This window comes from Tamandua tetradactyla, chromosome 3 (assembly GCF_023851605.1).
Source record: "Tamandua tetradactyla isolate mTamTet1 chromosome 3, mTamTet1.pri, whole genome shotgun sequence".
NCBI classification, from domain to species: Eukaryota; Metazoa; Chordata; class Mammalia; order Pilosa; family Myrmecophagidae; genus Tamandua; species Tamandua tetradactyla.
The window spans coordinates 23,170,439-23,191,654 of NC_135329.1; the positions used below are offsets into that span (position 1 = coordinate 23,170,439).

At 36.4% G+C, this 21,216-nt stretch overlaps 1 protein-coding gene across 5 annotated transcripts in view; it reads left to right on the top strand.

Annotated features, from left to right (window-relative positions):
* Nucleotides 1-21,216, top strand: part of PPP3CC (protein phosphatase 3 catalytic subunit gamma) — a 179,700-nt gene that overhangs the window by 22,174 nt on the left and 136,310 nt on the right. For all 5 annotated transcript variants that reach the window (XM_077152751.1, XM_077152753.1, XM_077152752.1 and 2 more), the window contains exons 2-3: nt 6,110-6,307; nt 6,615-6,739. In XM_077152751.1, the coding sequence (XP_077008866.1) occupies nt 6,110-6,307; nt 6,615-6,739 (323 nt within the window). The remainder of the gene's footprint in view (nt 1-6,109; nt 6,308-6,614; nt 6,740-21,216) is intronic.

Below are 21,216 nucleotides of genomic sequence, written 5' to 3' on the forward strand. Positions count from 1 at the left end.
TGAACATTTAAAGACTTTTATAGCAATTTGACATTGGCGTAACATCAAAGCATGTGATTCTTTTTCTAATGATTTACTTTAGTGCATTTTGCAAAGTATTTATAAAGCATTTATAATTTATAAATTTATATAAAATTTATATATAATTTATAAATTTATATAAAATTTATATATAATTTATAAATTTATATATAATTTATATATAATTTATAAATTTATATATAAATTTATAAAGCATTGCTCTAGATTCTTCTTTTCCCTCAGAAACTTTCTAAATTCCTTGCATCCATGTGGTTAGAAGAGACTAAGATCAGTAAAAATCAGTAAAAAATGATGAATCAATGACTAGTGAATGAAGATTAGTTGAATTATTTTTTCTGCTTCATTCTAACATAAGCTTTAGTGTACCCAAGTATTACCTGGACACTTGCTTAAAATGCAAATTCCTAGACCAGGATCCTTGAAGATTCTAATTCCAGAGGTCTGGGACCTCAGAATCTACATTTTAAACAAAGTCTTGAGCTGATTCTGACGAATGATATTCCTGGATAGGTTCTTTAAACTAGGATTCTTGAGAGTAGAAGAGGGCCCTATTAATAATTACACCTGGACAAAAGGCATAAACTGGGTCACTGTAAATTGACAGACTGTGATGTATATGTTCCCTATATATGGGGCCCATTTTAAGAAACTTGTGATTTAAAGTTTAATTTACAGGTTTCTGACATTTCATTTCATGACCAAACTTAGCTAGAGTTCCTTTAGCCTTCTCTAGGTTATGCTGTTCCCACTCCACTATGAATCAGCCTCAACTTGGGAGTGTGTAATATCTGGGAAAAGAGGGTAACACTATTCAGGGTTTCTAAACATAGTTATATTTTAGGGAGTAATTTGAGGGACGTAGGATCCACTCTTTTCAAACTGAAAATTCTTTTCTCCTGATTTGGAGAATATTGATTTTGTTTGTCCTCATCTGAAAATTAGGGCTCCTATGAAACTTTCGGTTATGCATATTGACCCAACTCAACACTAGTCCTCTTTGTGTTCCTGGTTCAGCTGTGTCCCATTTCTGATAGCTGGCCATAATCCCCTTGAACCATTTCAGTTTTGCTTTTGGTGCAGTTTAACCAAGTGACTTGTTTACTTTGGTTGTTTTAAATAAATTTCTGCTGAAGAACTTGAGGAAAATTTTTTAAAATCTCTGAATTACTTCCTTAGGAACTCTCCAGGCTATTGTCACCTTTACTTATATTACTTTTATGATTTATAAGAAAAATGAGTTCCCTGTATTTTAAGCTTTTTTTTGTTTGCAATTGAATAAAAATTTAAGTAAACTTGTTCTGTACTGTTCAATTTTGCTAGCTGCTGGAATGCAATATACCAGAAATGGAACAGCTTTTTAAAAATGGGAATTAAAAAAAATTTAATAAGTTTCTAGTTTACAGTTCTAAGGCTGTGAAGTTGTCCAAATTAAAACAAGTCCATAAAAATGTCCAATCTAAGGCATCCAGGGAAAGATACCTCAGTTCAAGAAGGCCGATGACGTTCACCATTTCTCTCAACTGGAAAGGCACAGGGCCAACATGGTGGCATCTGCTAGCTTTCTCTCCAGGCCTCTTGCTTCATGAAACTCCCTAGGAGGCGTTTTCCTTCTTCATCTCCAAAGGTCACTGGTTGGTGGACTCTGTGGTTCTGTGGCTCTCTCCTCTTTCTCAAAAGAAACTCTGTTCTAGTTTGCTAGCTGCCAGAATGCAACACACCAGAGATGGATTGGCTTTTAATAAAAGGGAATTTATTTTGTTAGTTCTTCAGAGGAAAGGCAGCTGACTTACATCTGAGGTTCTTTCTTGCGTGGGAAGGCACAGGATAGTCTCTGCTGGCCTTCTCTCCAGGCCTCTGGGTTCCAAAAACTTTCCCTGGGGTGATTTCTTTCTGCATCTCCAAAGAAATCACTTGGGCTGAGCTGCTTGGACTGTGCTATGTTGTGCTCTCTCATTTAAGCACCAGCCAGTTAAGTCAAACATCATTCATTGCAGCAGGCATGCCTCCTAGCCGACTGCAGATGTAATTAGCAACAGATGAGGTTCACGTACCATTGGCTCATGCCTGCAGCAACAAAACTAGGTGCCCTCACCTGGCCAAGTTGACAACTGAATCTAACTACCATATGTCCACCCCTTGTCAACTTGGCAACTACATGCATCATCTTAAACAGTATTAAGGTGATCCTCTGGCTGTGGACCTTTGAATCTCAAAACAAGTTGTCTGGTGCCAATATACAAAGGAGGGACAACCACAAGATCCATAGGGTGAAATTGGGAGGAAAACCTGCAGGGCAAACACCATTGGATTTCAAAGTCAAAGTCATTTATCTTTCAGCTTTAGAAAGTGGCAGCCCACCTTTTCCAAGGGCCTGTGCGGTGGCCCGCCTCTTTCCAAATCAACCTTGGGGAACATTGAGGAGACCACCTTTTTTTCAGCTCTACTCTTTCCAGGCATCAGGGCCACCCCTGGGCTCTCTGCCATTTCCGGGGCACACGCTCAACTCCTCCACGTGGTGGCAGCCAGGCTCTCCTCAGTCCCCCAAGGAGCGTGCTGTACCTTCTCCAAGGTCTGAGGCTGCATGAGTCTTCCACTGCAATGAGATGGGAAACTCACCCTCTCCATGTATGTGGGTAGGTCCACTCTCCTGGCCGAGGTTTCTTGGCTTCAGACCCGAGCTTCCATGGTTCTCACTCTGCAAACTCCAATTTTTTCCCTTTGTCAAGATTGGCAGTGGTTCCGTTTATGCCAACAGTCTCTTCAAGCACTTCAGTACTTCGCCATCGTTCTCTTCACAGTTCCTCCAAAATCTTCCCCTTAGCCATCCAAAAAAACCGTTCTGACATATCTGGTATTTGCAAACTGCAGCAGCACCCCACTCTCCGGTACCAAATCTGTTCTAGTTTGCTAGCTGCCGGAATGCAACACACCAGAAACAGATTGGCTTTAAATAAAAGGGGATTTATTTTGTTAGTTCTTCAGAGGAAAGGCAGCTAACTTTCATTTGAGGTTCTTTCTTACTTGGGAAGGCACAGGGTAATCTCTGCTGGCCTTCTCTCCAGGCCTCTGAATTCCAGCAGCTTTCCCTGGGGTGATTTATTTCTGCATCTCCTGGGCTGATCTGCTTGGACTGTGCTATGTTGCGCTCTCTCATTTAAGCACCACCCAATTAAGTCATACATCATTCATTGCAGCAGGCATGCCTCCTAGGCAGCTGCAGATGTAATTAGCAACAGATGAGGTTCACGTACCATTGGCTCATGTCTGCAGCAACAAAACTAGGTGCCTTCACCTGGCCAAGTTGACAACTGAATCTAACTACCACACTCTCTCCAAAAGGTCTTCTCTTTTATAGGATTCCAGTAACCTAATCAAGACCCATGTAGAATGGTAGAAACATGTCTCCATCTAATCAAGTTTAATACTCACAATTGATTGAGTCACACCTCTGTGGAGATAACCTAATCATGTTTTCAATCTATAGTGCTGAATAGGGATTAGAAGAAACCATTGCTCTCACAAGATTGATTAGGATTAAAACATGACTTTTCTAGGATACAGAAATCCTTTCAAACTGCCACATGGACTAAGCTTTTAATTTGTGTTGTCAGTTTGAAAATATTATGTACCCCAGAAAAGCCATGTTTTAATCCTGACCCAATCTCGTGGGGTCAGGCCTATTGTTTAGGTGGAGACCTTTGATTAGATTGTTTCCATGGAGATTGACCCTCTCAGTTGTGGGTGTGGCCTTTTGATGAGATGGAAATGTGACTCCACCCATTCAAGGTGGGGTCTTGATTCGTTTACTAGACTCCTTTAAAAGGGGAAACATTTTGGAAAAAGCTTCAGAGCCAACATAAAACCCAAATGTTTGGAGATGCAGAAAGAAAATGCCCCTGGGGGAACTGTTTGAAAGCAGAAGCCAAAGACCCCAGCAAATGCCAGCCATGTGCCTTCCCAGCTGACAGAGGTGTTCTTGACCCATCAGCCTTTCTTGAGTCAAGATATTTTTCTCTGAATGCCTTAGTTTGGATATTTTTATGGTCGTAGCACTGTGAACTGGTAACATAATAAATTCTCTTTTTAAAAGCCATTCCAGTTCTGGTATATTGCATTCCAGCAGCAATTTAACGAACCAAAATACTTGTCTTGAAAACTCACCAGTAGAATAAATAAAAGATACATCATATATTTTATTTTTGTCTTATTTTGGATGTGGATTATTCTATTAAAACAGAATGTTGATATTCCTTGTGAATAACACAAATTAAGAACAATTTATCCTTTAAATAATTGGGATACTGTTGAGAGTGAAAGTGGTCAATATTAATAATTATGCTGGAACAGTTGTTGAAATCTGGGACTGACCTGGGATAATTACAACCCCCTATCTCAAGGTAAAATTTAGCTATTTTACTAATTACATAGCTGTTATCATTTTTTTCCATTGAGACTTAAGTAAAAATGAGTCAAGTAATAGCAGAGCATAAAGAAACTTTAAGAATATGTTTACTTGTAAGTAATACAGAATGGTATGGCTAGATCAAGTGTTTCTATAAAGTGCCTGAAATTTGGTTCTTTTTTCAAATATATATTTTTCTTGGGAAATACCCATACACATTCAGTCCACCCATATTAGACAATTAGTGACTCCCAATATCACCACACAGTTGTGTATTCTTCATGATCATTTTTGGAACATTTGCATCACTCCAGAAAAAGAAATAAAAAAACAACTCATACATCCCATACCCCTTACTCTTTGGCCCACAATGACACACCACAATATTTCTATTATTTATTTGTTTTTTAATACTTTTCTTTTTACTCATCTGTCCATGCCCTGGATAAAAGGACTATCATATGTGGTTTTCACAATCACACAATCACTTTGTAAAAGTTATATAGATAAACAGTTTTCTTCAAGAATCTAGGCTACTGGAACACAGTTGAGCAGTTTCAGGTACTTCTCTCTAGCCACTCTAAATACACCGTAAACTACAAAAGGATATCTATATAATGCATAAAAATAACCTCTAGGATAATCTCCCAACTCTGTTTGAAATCTTAGCCACTAAGACTTTATTTTGTCTCATTTCTTTGTTCCTCTTTTTGGTCAAGAAGGCTTTCTCATTCTCCTGATGCTGGTCCTGGCTCATTTCATCCTTGGGAGTCAGGTCCCATGTGCAACTTGCTTCTTAATAACTCTTCCATTAAACTGGAAGTGGTACCACCAGATATATATCACAAATTAAACTGAACCCTGCCTTTTTAATTTATGATTGATAGACTTGTGACTCTTAGATCTCAGGGACTCTAAAGTAGGTTATGCTATAAAATAGGTAAATGATGAGATGATAGCCAACTTTAAATCTCAGGGTTTTTTTGAGATTTGCTAATTCATTGTGCTATTATATAAACTTTATACCAAACATAAACTAAAGTTAATTGTTAACATTTTCAGCTTATAAATCACAACTAGACTTTCCATAACTGAATTGTTCTTAGATATAGCTCCATCCTGTTAGTGGTGTTCCTTGTTGTTAGTAATAAAATACACTAAGAACAACTTTTTAAAATAAAAGTATACATTCATGATTCTCCTCGTTGGGAACTGAAGTCAGACTTCCAAAACATATTGTTTCATTAGGTCAGTACTTTGGAAGAAATAAATAACATTTTAGTTTTGTGATTTCTTCTCTTCCATTTTAATACCTTTTCCATTGATAAAAAGATAAAGATATGTTCTTACCATCTAGTTCCTTGTCTTTAAGTTTATTCCCTGAGTCAGTTTCAGAAGTCTTTTCATGTTTATATAATGCATTTTACATATATGAAAATTTTACATACATATACATATATGTATATGATTTTGACTTTAACTGTGGCCTTTTTAAAAATTCTAATTGATCATTTGTAATATACACTGTCTTGAAATTTTTTCCCATTTAGTGTTGGTGCTATGGTGAAATGGCATTAGATTTTATTTGTCACATAAAAGAAGTGTGTTCATAGTTGTTCCCTATACATTTAAATATTTTTAATTAATTTTTTTCTCTCTTTTTAGCTGTTCCCTTTCCTCCAACTGAACGGCTTACTTTGAAGGAGGTATTTGAGAATGGGAAACCTAAAGTTGATGTTTTGAAAAACCATTTGGTGAAGGAAGGCCGACTGGAGGAGGAAGCAGCCTTAAAGATAATCAATGATGGGGCTGCCATCCTGAGACAAGAGAAGACTATGATAGAAGTGGATGCTCCAATCACAGGTATAAGGAATGTTTGCATGATGGCACTTTATATTTAAGCTAATTTAGAAAAATGATAACGAGTTACCAACTAAAATGTAGTGTGATGGTCTTTCTGGGAATTATGAAACAGTCAGGATTGTTTAGCGTTGAAGAAATACAATGTAAAATGTCTAATAATCCCAGGATTATTCAGTATAGATAGAGAAGTCCAGTCAAATGCTAAAGTGATTTAAATTAAAACTTTAGCTGTGATCCTTGTTGGTGTAATAACTTGTTACTTCTAACAGATAATTTTTCACATTACTACATATCCTTTTGTTTCTAGTGTGTGGTGATGTTCATGGACAGTTCTTTGACCTGATGAAGTTGTTTGAAGTTGGAGGATCACCTAGTAACACCCGCTATCTCTTTCTGGGTGACTACGTGGACAGAGGCTATTTCAGTATAGAGGTAAAAATTAAACAGGAAGTATTAGAACTATCATTTTGTCTTTTAAAAAATAATTTTCTTTCCATTATGCAGTAGAAGAAATTAAAATGAGAATACTGGCAGAATTTATAAAACTTAGTATTTTCAGCAATTAAAGTGACAGACAAAAAATGGTTTTTTATTAAATCTTGCACAAAAAAGTTACATAGAATTATTTTAATTGATATAAAAATCTGTTCCTTTTCTTTTTAACTAGTGAAAAGTCTGACATACAGAAGGCTGGATGAATCAAGCTTTGCAAATAAATGAAATGATTACTAACCTTTTCTCTTGAACATAGTATACAAACTGATATAAATGACATAAATTACTATTAAACCTAAATGAAGGCTGTATTGGTTGACCTTAATTATAAGTTCATAAATTGCTAAGGTACAACTATTCTTAAATTAACTGTCAATGGTAAATAGGCCAGCACTTATTTACTATTACTTATCAGGAATGATTTCTGATAGTATTGCACATGGTAAGTACTTCATAAATGTATGTTGAAGGAAAAAAAACGAGTTACAGTTAAGATAATGAAAACTTACAATTTATTTTTATCCATTTTGAAAATTGAATGATGAACGAGAAAAGGTTAGAATTAAAAACAAAATATATTTCAAAGGAAAGCCTTAAAGATCTGACTTCCAATGGGCATATCCTCTCTTTGGATTGGGTCTCCTGAGAGTTCAAACTTCTTTGGATAGTCTCTTTTAGATGATATAATCCCATGTAGCTGGGGTGGTAAGCCAGATTTAGCATAGTCTGCTGCCCAAGAAGGGTTGCTAGATGAAGCAAGTCAGTATCACTGGGGGAAGAGGTAGGCATTAGTATTATTTTTATAGGTCCCCAGATGATTCCTAAGTATAACCAGACTTAAGAACCACTGTTCTATTTGTCATCTTTGATATGGAGTAATTCAGTCTAGTTAGCTGGTTGTACTATATGAGACAGGTATATTTCATCATTAACTGACATAAAGCTTACCCTTATAAGGGCATATTTACTTTTTTTTTTACATTAAAACTATAATCTCTTTTTTAAAAAATTTTTATATATGTATTATATATTCACATACCATGTAATAAAAATGTACAATCAATGGTTTACAGTATCATATAACTGTGTATTTATCATTACAATTGACTTTTTTTTTCTTTTTTGTGAAAAATAACATATATACAAAAAAAGCAATAAATTTCAAAGCATAGCTTATCACAACAGTTAGTTGTAGAGCAGATTTCAGAGTTTGGTATGGATTACAGTTCCACAATTTTAGGTTTATGTTTTTAACTGTTCTAGGATACTGGAGACTAAAAGAAATATCTATATGATGATTCAGCAATCATACTCATTTGTTAAACCATACCTTCTTTATAAAAAACTCCACCATTACCTTTGATCTTTCTCCAACTTTTTAGAGTTGTTTTTGGGCTAAGGGCATACTTACTTTTAAGAAAAGTGATTTTGAAATTTTTCTTGCATTAAAGGCATGTACCACCTATTCCTTAATGATAAACATAATTTGATTTAGTAAATATCTTGTATTAATTTTGGGTGATGTGGATATTCTGCACAACTTAAATTGAACAAAAAAGAGCGAAGCATGAGCTTTTATGCATAAAAGATGAAACTAGTTTAAAACCTAATGCAAGAACTTGATTACAGTGAAACCTCAGCATATGCATATTTAAAGTGCATTGATTTAACTGTACATACTTGGAAAATAAAAGAAAAATAACTTTTGAAATAATGGGGGTAGTCAAAATTATAATGAACAGATGCCCTAGAATAACCATGAGATGAGAAATTGAATTTGCCTCTTCTTTCAGTCTTTTGTCCTGCCTGCTACTAATAGTGTGAGAGTCTCACTGTAGGAAGTGTGATTCTGGTTAAAGGTTTATTGTTCAGGTAGCAGCACTCTTAAACAAGTCAGCTATCCCACTTAGTACTCAACAAAAGAAGTAGCAGTTATTCTAAGCTGGAGGGAATCTAAATTTTAGATAGGCAATCTAAATTCATTAATCAGATGAGTTCAGTATATCTGCCACTTCATCAGATTCATTAGCGCCACGTGTGAATACTAACGTTAATATAACAAGCTAAGAAATAAGCATGTTTTCCCTGCTGCTCTTTTTTTTTTATATATACATTTTCATGTTTATTTGTTTTTTTGGCATGGGCAGGCTCCAGGAATTGAACCCAGGTCTCCAGCATGGCAGGCAAGAATTCTGCCACTGAGCCACTGTTGCACCACCCCTTCATGTTTATTTGTAGTTACAATTTATATTATCCCAGCAGAGTAGCCTCAGTGCTGTGTTCTAATTCTTAGCCATTAAGTCTTTCAAAAATAAACCCACGCTTTTAAAGTAACTTAATCAATGCATAACAAACCTTTAATAGCTGTTAAAGGGATCTCATTATGAAAGTGCTTATTTATCAACAAAATGCATGCTTATACTAAATGTTTGACCCATTTATTCATGCAACAAATTTATATTCCCCACCATCCTTCCACAAATATAGAAGAATTTTTTACATTTTTCAGGAAATAAGTTCTTGGTCAATTGACCTTGCAAAGAAAAACTGGCTTGTTTTCAAAGTTGATGAGAACACCCAAGAGTGTTCTGCCAGAGTCCAACAGTGAACTGACTGACTAAGGTCAGAGGCTGGCAAGGACAGGGCAGGACTGCCAGGAGTCTGCCACAGAGGATATTATTCCAGGCTCTGATCCCTAACCTTTATTCCTATAGAAGCAGAGCAGAGCTCCACAAATGCCAGCTAAGTAGCTAGTGTTCAGGGTCCTTTCCTATTCCCCATAGTCCTTCCATTCCTCCCCCTACTGTCTGCCAGCCCCTAACCTTGATAAGTCACTCTAGACTTCAGGGTTCTCTGGTTCACTTAGACAACATGATCCATCTAACATTCCTCTTTCCCTACCTTGGGCCCACTCAACCCACACTCCCACCCTTTGCTGTCCCTGGCTTCTGGGACACTGCCCTTGGCAGTGGGGTGCCAGGTTGGCAGCACCAAGGGCCAGTTGGATTACAGAGATGCACTTGGCTGCCTCATTTGCCAAATGAGATTTGGTTCCGATTTAAAGGCAAATCTGCTGCTGTTTTTAATTATTTCAGTAAATTACCAAGATCTCTAAATAGGGACACTTAGAGTGAGTAAAGGTCATACTGGCAGACTATCTCATTGAAAATCTTCTCTGTTCATATTCATATCATGTTTCAGTGGGAAATAAATCAAAATTATAGATGTTTGAAAGACTGAATTTTTACTTCTTCATATGTGTGTCTCTGCAAGCATGAGGAGGTTTTAGAGATTGAAGACAGAATACAAGAGTTTACTGAATTTTTATTTATTATTAGTCATTTTATTTAATGAAACATTTTCAAAAGATAATACTGTACCAAATTATCTTCTGATTGACTCACTTTAAAAGGAATTTTAATTCATCAGTATGTTCAAGAGTACAAAAAAATTCTTCATTTTTGTGTACTTATAATATATTCAAAATATTTTGTGTTATATATTTGTTTCCTCATACATCAGCAAAGTTTCCTGAGTGCTAACTTTATGACTGGCTATGAGGATGAAATAGTGAATTATTTGTTACAATGATTGAGAGATTATACTGACATTCAGTGATCAAGGTCCACAGATACTAAACATCCTGCAATATACAGGAGACTCCTAAATAACAAAGAGTTATGCTTTTTCAAGTTATCAATAGAATCTATATTGAGAAACGTTAAATTTTGGAGATAGGAAGATGAACAAGTAAAGTCCTTTACAGTATTCTAGTAGGAGGGGCTGTATTAGATATTTGTTTATTGACAAGTCTTGAGTGGCTGAACAGGATAATCAGTAAGGAAAAAATGTAAGAGATATTATTAGAGAGATAGACAGCAGTTAAATGATATGAGGCCTTTCCATCCTTAGTAAGGAATATGTATTTTATTGTGAATGTGATTAGGAAGGATTTTTTTTTTTTGAGCAGAAATGATATGTTCCTTTTTTTCTTAATTAGAAAAGTTGTGGTTTTAAAGAAAATCATGCATAAAATACAGGGTTCTTGTACATCACCCTATTAGTAACACCTTGAATAGGTGTACATTTGTTATAACTGGTGAAAGCGCATTTGTAGTATTAACTATAGTCTGTGATTTAACTTACTATAGTTTGTGATTTAACTTAGGGTTCAATGTGTCCTGTGCTTCCTGAGATTTTTCAAAACAATTCTATATTCTAGAAACATATATACAACCTAAAATCTCCCCTTTTAACATTCAAATATATAATTCAGCACTGTTAATTACTTTCACAATGTTACACTACCGTCACCACCAACCATCACTAAAACATTGCCATTGCCCCTAATAGAAACTCTGTACCTTTTAAGTCTTAACTCCCTATTACTTATCTCTTTCCTGTCTCCTGGTAACCTGTAATCTAGATTCTGACTCTATGAGTTTGCTTATTCTAATTATTTCGTATTAAGAAGATCATGAAATATTTGTCTTTTTGTGTCTGACTTATTTCACTCCACATGATGTCTTCAGGGTTCATGTTGCATGTATCAAAACTTTATTCCTTTTTATGGCCAAATAGTATTCCATTGTGTGTATGTACCACATTTCGTTTAACTATACATCAGTTGATGGACTCTTGGTGTATTAGTTTGCTAATGGTGCCAGAATGTGATGTACCAAAAATAGAATGGCTTTTAAAAAGGGAATTTATTAAATTGCAAGTTTACAGTTCTAAGGCCATGAAAATATACAAATTAAATCACCAAGAAGAGATTACCTTCACTCAAAAAAAGGCTTATGCCATCTGGAACACCTCTGTCAGCTGGGAAGGCATGTAGCTGGCATCTACTGTTCCCTTGCTCTTGGGCTCCATTGCTTTCAGCCTCTGTTTCCTATGGGAGTTCATCACTTGGTTTCTCCTAGGCTGGGTTTCATCTTGTCGCTTCTCTTGGCTCTCTCCAGGTTCTGGCTTGTTTAGCATCACATGGGAAAGCATGTGGCAACGTCTGCTGGGTTCCGCCTGTGTCTAGGCATCTGTTATCTCTGTCAGCACTCCAAGCATCTCCAAACATCTTTGTCTCTGACAGCTCTGAAGTAACTGTTCTCCAAGTGTCTGCATCTGATGTTTCTCCAACATTTCCCTTTTTAAAGGACTCTTGTAAACTAATCAATACCCCCTTAAATAGTGGAGTCATATCTCCATCTCATCAAAAGGCCACACCCACAAGTGTGTCTGTCACATCTCCATGGAAACAATCCAGTTAACATTTCCCACCCTAAAGAATAGGTCTGGCCCCACAAGATTGGATCAGGATTAAAACATGACTTTTCAGAGGTACATAATAGTTTCAAGCCGGCAAACTTGATATACTTCCATTTTTTTGACAGTTGTGAATAATGCCACTATGAACATTGGTATGAAAATATCTGTTCAAGTCCCTAATGTAAATTCTTTGGGGTATATATTTAGAAGTGGAATTGCTGGGCCATATGGTAGTTCTATACTTAACTTTCTAAGGAACTGCCAAACTGTCTTCCACAGCAAATGCAACATTTTATATTCCTACCAGCAATGAAAGAGTGCGCCTCTTTTTCCATATCCTCTCCAATACTTGCTCACTGTTTTCTGTATTAGTCGCCATTCTAGTGGGTAGAAAATGGTACCTCTTTTTTTTTTTTAATTACAGAAGTTGTGGATTTAAAGAACAATGACGCATGAAATGCAGGATTCCAATATACTACTCTATTATTAATATCTTGCATTGGAGTGCTACCTTTATTACAATTGATAAAAACATATTGTGGTTTTGATTTGCATTTCTCTAAGGGTTAATGATGTTGAGCATCTTTTTTCTTTCTTTTAAAGTATTTTTATTGGCATATCTTCACACACCATACAGTTCATTCAAATTACACAATCAGTGGCTCACAATATCATCACATAGTTGTGTATTCATCACCATGATCATTTTTAGAATATCTGCATCACTGCAGAAAAAGAAATGAAGAGAAAAAAAGAATAAAAACATACATCGCATACCTCTTACCCCTCCCTGTTATTGACCACTAGTATTGTAATCTACCCATTTTCTAACCCTTATCCCCCCTGTATTTATTTATGTGTCCTTATTTTTTACTCATCTATCCATACCTGGTAAAAAGCATTAGCCACTTTTTCACTTCTTTGAAAAAAAATGTTTTCGCAATCACACGGTCACATTGTAAAAGCTGTGTAGTTATGCAATCATCTTCAAGAATCAAGGCGACTGGAATACAGTTCAGCAGTTTCAGGTACTTCCCTCTAGCTACTCCAATACACCAAAAACTAAAAAGCGATATCTATATAATGCATAAGACTTTATTTTGCCTCATTTCTGTCTTCCCTTTTTTGGTCAAGAAGGCTTTCTCAGTCCCATGATGGCAGGTCCTGGCTCATCCCTGGGAGTCATGTCTCACATAGGAGTGAGGGCAGTGAATTCACCTGCTGAGCTGACTTAGAGAAAGAGAGGCCACATCTGAGCAACAAAACTTCTCTGGAGGTGACTCTTAATCATAATTTTAAGCAGGCTTAGATTTTCCTTTAAGGGCTCGACCTATTAAATTGGTTGTCCCCAAGAGCATCTTTTCTTGTGATTCTCTCCAGGAATCTTCCCACCATCCCTCCACCACACCTTTAAAACAGGGCAGGTTTGGATTTCTGCCCCCTACTGTTTGTGCTTGTGCTGTCCCTCTGTTTGCTTTTTCAAAAGCAGCCTGCTGGAGGTACTCCCGTTTCAAGTAATTAGCATATGCGAAGGTTTTAACATTTGGGCTAAGTGAGGAAGAAAAGGTTTACAAAACAATCCCAAGAAGGTCATTAGTTGTTTTGGCATATGTGGCATAGGAAAATATTGTACCTTATCAGTTACTAGAGAAGAAATAATTTTTGTCTTACCCAACCACATAAACACTTGAGAATTTGACAGGGCACTGAAGTCATTTCAATTTGTTGCAATTAACTGCCCTCCTGAAATTTCAAGGTGAAATAACAGTGAGTTTGAGGTTTCTTTTAGTTCTGAGAGTTACTGGTTAACATGATATCATAAGTATAGTGAAATAGACTTTTACACTTAGCCAGATTATTTCCTACAAGACCATGTCAGATGGTTGGACTATATAAATAGCCTTGTGAGAGCACAGTGGAAGTCCTTTGTTCTCCTTCCTAGGTGAAGGTGAAAGCAGATTGACTGGCCTTTATTGAAGGGAATACTAAAGAAAGTATTAGTTAAATCTAAAATAAAGTGATAATGACATGGTTGAGTGCTAATCCCTTGTAGTAAAGAGGCAATCATTGTAACCATTGCATACAAAGGTGGCATTTACTTTATTTTCCTCTAAATGGCATGCAGTAGTGTTAGCCACTTATTCTACCTCAGTAGCCATCCACAAGGCTCCTAATGGACTATCCTATAGCTGCCGCTATTTGGCAGTATCCTTTCTACTTACTCAAATTTGGCTGTCCTGCCAACACAACAAGCAAATTTACCTCTCTCCCCCTGGCTACGTGGGACATAACTCCCAGGGGTGTGGACCTTCCTGGCAATGTGGGTCAGATATCCTAGAATGAGCTGGGACTCAGCATCAAAGGATTGAGAAAACTTTCTTGACCAAAAGGGGGAAGAGTGAAATGAGACAAAATAAAGTGTCAATGGCTGTGAGATTACAGAGTCAAGAGGTTATCCTGGAGGTTATTCTTATGCATCAAAAGATACTACCTTTTGGGCGGGCCGCGGTGGCTCAGCGGGCAGGAGTGCTTGCCTGCTATGCCGGAGGACCCCGGTTCGATTCCCGGCCCCAGCCCATGTAAAAAACAAACAAACAAACAAAACATAATAAAATAAGAAAATGTTTAAAGATGTTTCCCTTTCTTCCTCCCTTCCTTCCTTCCATCCTTCCTTCCTTCTCTGTCTTTCTTTCCTTCCCTTCCTCCCTCTCTCTAAAAAAAAAAAAAAAAAAAAAAAAAAAGATACTACCTTTTTAGTTGTTGCTGACAGGGCAACGCGAGAATTAAGACAGACACAGATTTCTGAAAATGGGAGCAGGGGACTCTTGAACTTCTAGAGCCAACAGCCCTTTGCTAGTTTTGCTCCAGCTATTTATTAGTGGTTACTTCAAAAGGCAGGAGGAAGTAATATCAAGTTAATCTTTAATGTTAATTACAATTACTCTAATATGTAAAATACAAGAAAATGCAAAACCTTTTAAGCTACGTTGTTTATCTGTGAAATTTCTTCAAAGAATAACACATTCTAGCCCCCAGCCCTTTTACCCTTCAAAGCTTTCTTGTAGGAGACCAGCTGCCTGGCCTGCGGTGTTCCACAAAAGCTACATGACTCAGTGTTCCTGGTCACCGTTTTAAGATTTAGCCTGAAGGTCAAAAGGTCTGTTTGCCACATTAGTTAAGGCTTAACAGAGAGGTTGGAGGGAACTGCCTGAAAATGTAGAGCTGTGTTCCAGTAGCCATGTTTCTTGAAGATGATTGTATAATGATAGAGCTTTCACAGTGTGACTGTGATTGTGAAAACCTTGTGTCTGATGCTCCTTTTATCTACCATGTCAACAGACGAGTAGAACATATGGAATAAAAATAAGTAATAGGGGGAACAAATGTTAAAATAAATTTAATTCTTAACAATGATTATTGTTCAATTTTTAACTCTTGGGAGCTTTCCGTCCTGGATCTTGTGACTCCAGATACCTTCTTCTTGCTAGGGCCTGATTTATTGCTCCTGTCCCCCCACACATGAAAAGTTGTCTTGCTATCTATTGGAAAAGTTAGCAAACCTGCTGGAATTTTCAGAGCATCCCCATCCTCTCATGGCAGTCTGCATTCATCTAGGAGGGCAGCCACCCCTCATCACATGGACGATAGGGGCTAACTTGGGATTTCCTCTCATGGATTCCCTGCCCAAGACTGATGCCCACTACTGCCAGTAGGTCTTTGGTCTCATGACTGTCTAATTTTTCCAACCCAGCTCTTGAAGACCTTGGGTCGATGCAGCCCTAAGACCAAAGGACGTTGCAGGCAGAGAGTTAGATGTGAATTTTATTGGAATTTACAAGCAGAAGAAGATTCTTCCAATGGTGGCCAGTCAGGAAATCGAAGTTAGTGTTCCACTTCTTTGATCCATTTTGAGCTGATTTTTGTATGTGGTATGAGGAAGGAATCTAACTTCATTCTTTTGCAAACAGATCCAATTTTCCCAGCACCACTTGTTGAGGAAACTGTTCTTTTCCAGTTGAGTGATCTTTGTTCCCTTGTCAAAAATCAGTTGGCCATAATGTAAGGATTGAATTTTGAACTCTCAGTTTGATTCCATTGGTGCGTATGTCTGTCCTTCTGCCATTATCATGCTGTCTTAATTACAGTGGCTTTGTAGTAAGTTTTAAGATGTGTGAGTTCCGCTATTCTGAGTGTAATTAACAGCATTAAATTATGTTTGTGAATGCAGTTGAAAGGGGAAGTTTTGGGTCATGTATGTTACTAGAAAGAAATTTAGAAGATAAAACATGGAACTGTATAATACAGTGAACCTCGTTGTGGATGTTCGACTGTGATTAACAGTATAAATATGAGAATGTTCTTTCATGAATTAAAACAAATGTAGACTACTCATACAAGGTGTTTTAGTTTGCTAGCTGCTGGAATGCAGTATACCAGCATGGCTTTTAAAAAGGGAAATTTAATAAGTTATAAGTTTACAGTTCTAAGGTTGTGAAAATCTCCAAATTAAATCAAGTCTATAAAAATGTCCAAATTAAGGCACCATCAAGAGGTTACCTTCACTCAAGAAAGGCCGATAAAGTTCAGGGTTTCTCTCTCAACTGGAAAGGCATGTGGCGACCATGGTGATGTCTGCCAGCTTTCTCTCCAGGAATCTTCTTTCATGAAGGTCCCCCAGAGGTGTCTTCTTTCTTCATCTCCAAAAGTCTGTGGCTGCATGGGCCCTCTGGGTCTCATGACTCTGCTCTGCTGCAAACTCCAGTCATTCTGAAGCTTTCCCAAAATGCTTCCTCTTTAAAAAAATTCCAGTGAACTAATCAAGACCACCTAAAATGGGTGGAGTCACATCTCCTTTTAATGAAGGTTAATACCCACAATTGGGTGAGCCACATCTCCATGAAGATAATCTAATCAAATTTCCAACCTACATTGTTAGATAGAGATTTAAAAAAATGTTGCTCCCACAAGATGGGATCAAAATTAAACCATGACTTTTCTAAGGCACAGAATCCTTTCAAACCAGCACACAAGGTATTAATAATAGGGTAGTATATGGGGGAAATACACCTAATGTAAATTGTGGGCTATAGTTAACAGTGATATTTTAATGTTCTTCTGTGAATTGTAACAAAGGTACCACACTAATGGAAAGTGTCAAAAATGGGGGGTGGGCGTATATGGGAATGTTGTATTTCTTATGTGATTTTTCTATAAACCTACAACTTCTTTAATTAAAAAAAAATTTTTTAAATACCTTGTCCTAAGTGAAAAAATCCAGATGCAAAGTACTACATGTATGATTCCATTTATATACAATTAAAATATAAATAAATTTATAGAGACAGAATTAGATGAATGTTTATGTAGGGATGAGGAAAGACAGAATTGAGAGGTTACTGACTGCTAAGAGATATGGGATTTTTCTTTTTAGTGTAATGAAAATGTTCTAAGATTGATTGTGATATGAATGCACACTCTGATTATACAAAAAGCCATTACACTGCAGATGGAATGTATGGACTTTGAATGGATCTCAGTAAAAATGCTTTTTAAAAAAATTAAGTCCAACTTTGTTTTTCTTTTTCAAGGTGGCTCTGGCTATTTGGGGGCCCTTACCCTTCCATATAAATGTGTTGATTGACTTTTCCGTTTCTGCGAAGAAGGTTGTTGGTATTTTTATTGAGATTGTGTTGAATCTGTAAATCATTTTGGATAGAATTGACATCTTAACCGTATTTAGTCTTCCAGTCCCTGAACATGGAATGTCCTTCCATTTATTTAGGTCTTCTTTGATTTCTTTAAGCAAGGTTTTGTAGTTTTCTGTGTAAAAGTTCTTTATATAGATTTATTGCTAGATTTTGATTCTTTTAGTTGCTATTGTAAATGGAATTTTTTTCTTGATTTCATCTTCTGTTCATTCATTGTTAGTGTAAAGGAACTTTATTTTTGGATGTTGATCTTGTATCCTGCCACTCTGCTGAATTCATTTTATTAGCTCAGTTAGCTTTTTTGTGTTTTTTTCCTCCCTTTGGAATTTTCTCTGTATAGAATCATGTCATCTGCAAAAGGAGAAAAGCTTACTTCTTACCTTCCAATTTGGATGCCTATTAATTCTTTTCTTGCCTAATTGCTCTGGCTAGAAATTCCAGTACTGAGTTGAATAACAAGTAGTGACAATGGATATTCTTGACATGTGTCAGATTTTAGAGGGGAAGCTTTCAGTCTTTCACCATTAAGCATGCTGTTAGCTGTGGGGTTTTCATATATGCCCTTTTTCATGTTGAGAAAGTTTCCTTCTATTCCTAGTCTTCTAAGAATTTTCATCAAGAAGGGGCATGGAATTTTGTCAGATGCCTTTTCTACATCAATTAAGATAATCATGCGGGCGGGCCACAGTGGCTCAGCGGCAAGAACACTTGCCTACCATGCCAGAGGACCTGGGTTCGATTCCCAGTGCCTGCCCATGTAAAAAAAAAAAAAAAAAAAAAAAAAAAAAAAAAAAATATATATATATATATATATATATATATATATATATAAAATCATGCTTTTTTTTCCCCTTCATTATGTTAATGTGCTTTATTACATTAATTGATATACATTCTTATGTTGGAACTACCGTTGTACACCTGGAGTAAGTCCCATTTGATCATGTTGCATAATTCTTTTAATGAGCTATTGGATTCAGTTTGCTAGTATATATATTTTTTAAATTTTTATTTGAGAATTTGTGGGTTTACAGAGTAATCATGCATAAATACAGGTTCCCCATACATCACCCCAACACCAACAACTTGCATTGGTGTGGAAAAATTGTTACAATTTATGATATTATTAATTATTGTTCATAATTTACATAGGGGTATTACCCCCCATATTCCCTATCTGCTGCATTATTTTTTTATGCATGCCTTTATTTCATTACTCATCTACCCATACACTTGATAAAGGGAATGTCAGTCACAAGGTTTTTTCATGATGAAAGTTGTATAGTTTTTATCATGGTCACATGATAAAAGTTGTATAGTTTTGCAGTCATTATCAAAGATCAAGGCCACAGCATTACAGGTATTTCCTTTTGGCTATTCTAATACACTAGAAATTAAAAATAAATATCTGTATAATGAGTCAGTAGTCATAATCAGTTGTTAAATCCTAACTTCTCAGTTATACTTCATCCGTCTCATTTGATGATTTTCTCAACCTTCAGGGATATCTGGATAATAACCATTGTAACTTCTTCATACTGGAAAGGGTGTCAACCTTATGGAGTAGAGGAATGAAACTGGTTGATGTTCTTGAAGAGAATGGTATCTCTGGGTTTTAGGGCTTATCAGGCGTAGGAAAAGTCTGGTGGCCTTAAGTTTATAAAAAAATAAATTCACTAATTAAAGCTTTTATAGAATCTTAGATAAAGCCCAAAGTGTTCTTAAGGGTTTTTAGAAATACTGTTGGTTGGGCATGGCATGCTGTGGCAATTTGCAATATCTGGCTGAAGCTTGCATAAAAGTAACCTCCAGAATGACCTCTTGACTCTATTTGATATCTCTTAACCACTGAAGCTTTATTTGTTTCATTTCTTTTCCCCCTTTTGGTCAAAAAGGCATTCTCAATCCCACAGTGTCAGCCCAGGTTCATCCCTGGGAGTCATGTCCCTCATTGCCAGGGAGAATTACCATCCTGAAAGTCATGCCCCACATAGGGAGGGAAAGTATGAGTTTATTTGCAGATTTTGGCTCAGTGAGAGAGGCCACATCTGATCAACAAAACAGGTTCTCAAGGATGATTCTTAGGCATTATAATTAGGTTTAGCTTTGCCATTGCAGAAATATATTTCTCAAGGGCAAGCCTCAAGACAAAGAGCTTAATTTATTAAATTGGGAGAACATCAGGAATATCCCAGATGGGGAAGTTTAATAGTCCCACGTTTTTTCTCCAGCCCCTCAAGGGGACTTTCACATTTTTTTTATTTTTGCCCATAATATTCTGGAATATATCTGGATATTACATTAACCTGCCAAGAATATCAAGAGCTCATTCCCTATTCTAGATTCCATGAGATTAGATTATTTAAATAAACAGACTGGACAGGTTAAATTGAATAATAGTTTACAGAAAATTTAAATTTTGGACAAAATTAATATCTTTTCCTTTCATCTCACAGAGAAATCGAAGTTTTAAAATATAGACAATATCATCCTTTACCCTGTATTCTGATTTACCTAAATTCTAACAAGTTCCACTTCATTCATATCTCTAAACAGTTGCAGTATGGAGTAATGCTGACTTTTCAGAGCTGCAGAACTCTTAAATCTGATTCCCAGTTGTCACACTGATACTTAACATTCTGGGAAACTACTAGGTTATACACAAAGAACACAGCATCTCAGAATTTAGAAATAACAAAACTCAGGAATAGATATGACTACTGTAAGAGCTTACAATCTAGAACCTTTACAATGAGCCTTATTGAACATTCTGTACTCCTTAATCTTTGATTGCCCAATCTCTGCCCATTTTCTATCTCCTGATAACCTATACTCTCAAAATTCAATTCTCAGAGTTTGCTCATTGTAGTTAGCTTATATTAGTGAGACCATACAATATTTGTCCTTTACTTTCTGACTTAATTCACTCAAAGTAATGTTCTTGAGGTTCACTGATTTAGTTGCATGCCTCACAACTTCATTCCTTTTGGCAACCGCACAGTATTCCATTGTATGTATACGCCACAGTGTGCCCTTCCACTCATCAATGAATGTACTCTTAAGCCACCTCCATCAACTAGCAGTTTTGAATAATGCCACCATGAATACCGGTGTGCAAATGTCATTCTGTCCCTGTTTTCAGTTCTTCAAAGGATATACCTAATAACAGGGTTGTAGGATCATATAGCAACCCTATACCTCTTGTGGAACTTCCCCACTCCCCTCCAGGGTGTCTGCATCATTCTACTTCCCTACTAACAGTGAATAGTTATATTACTCTGTTCACATCTTTTCCAGAATTTGTATCTTTCTGTTTGTTTTTTAAACAGTTTTATTCACACACCATACAATCCATCCTAAATGTACAGTCATTGGCTCCTGGCATAATTACATAGTTATGCATTCACCATTGCAGTCTATATGAGAACATTTCCATTTCTT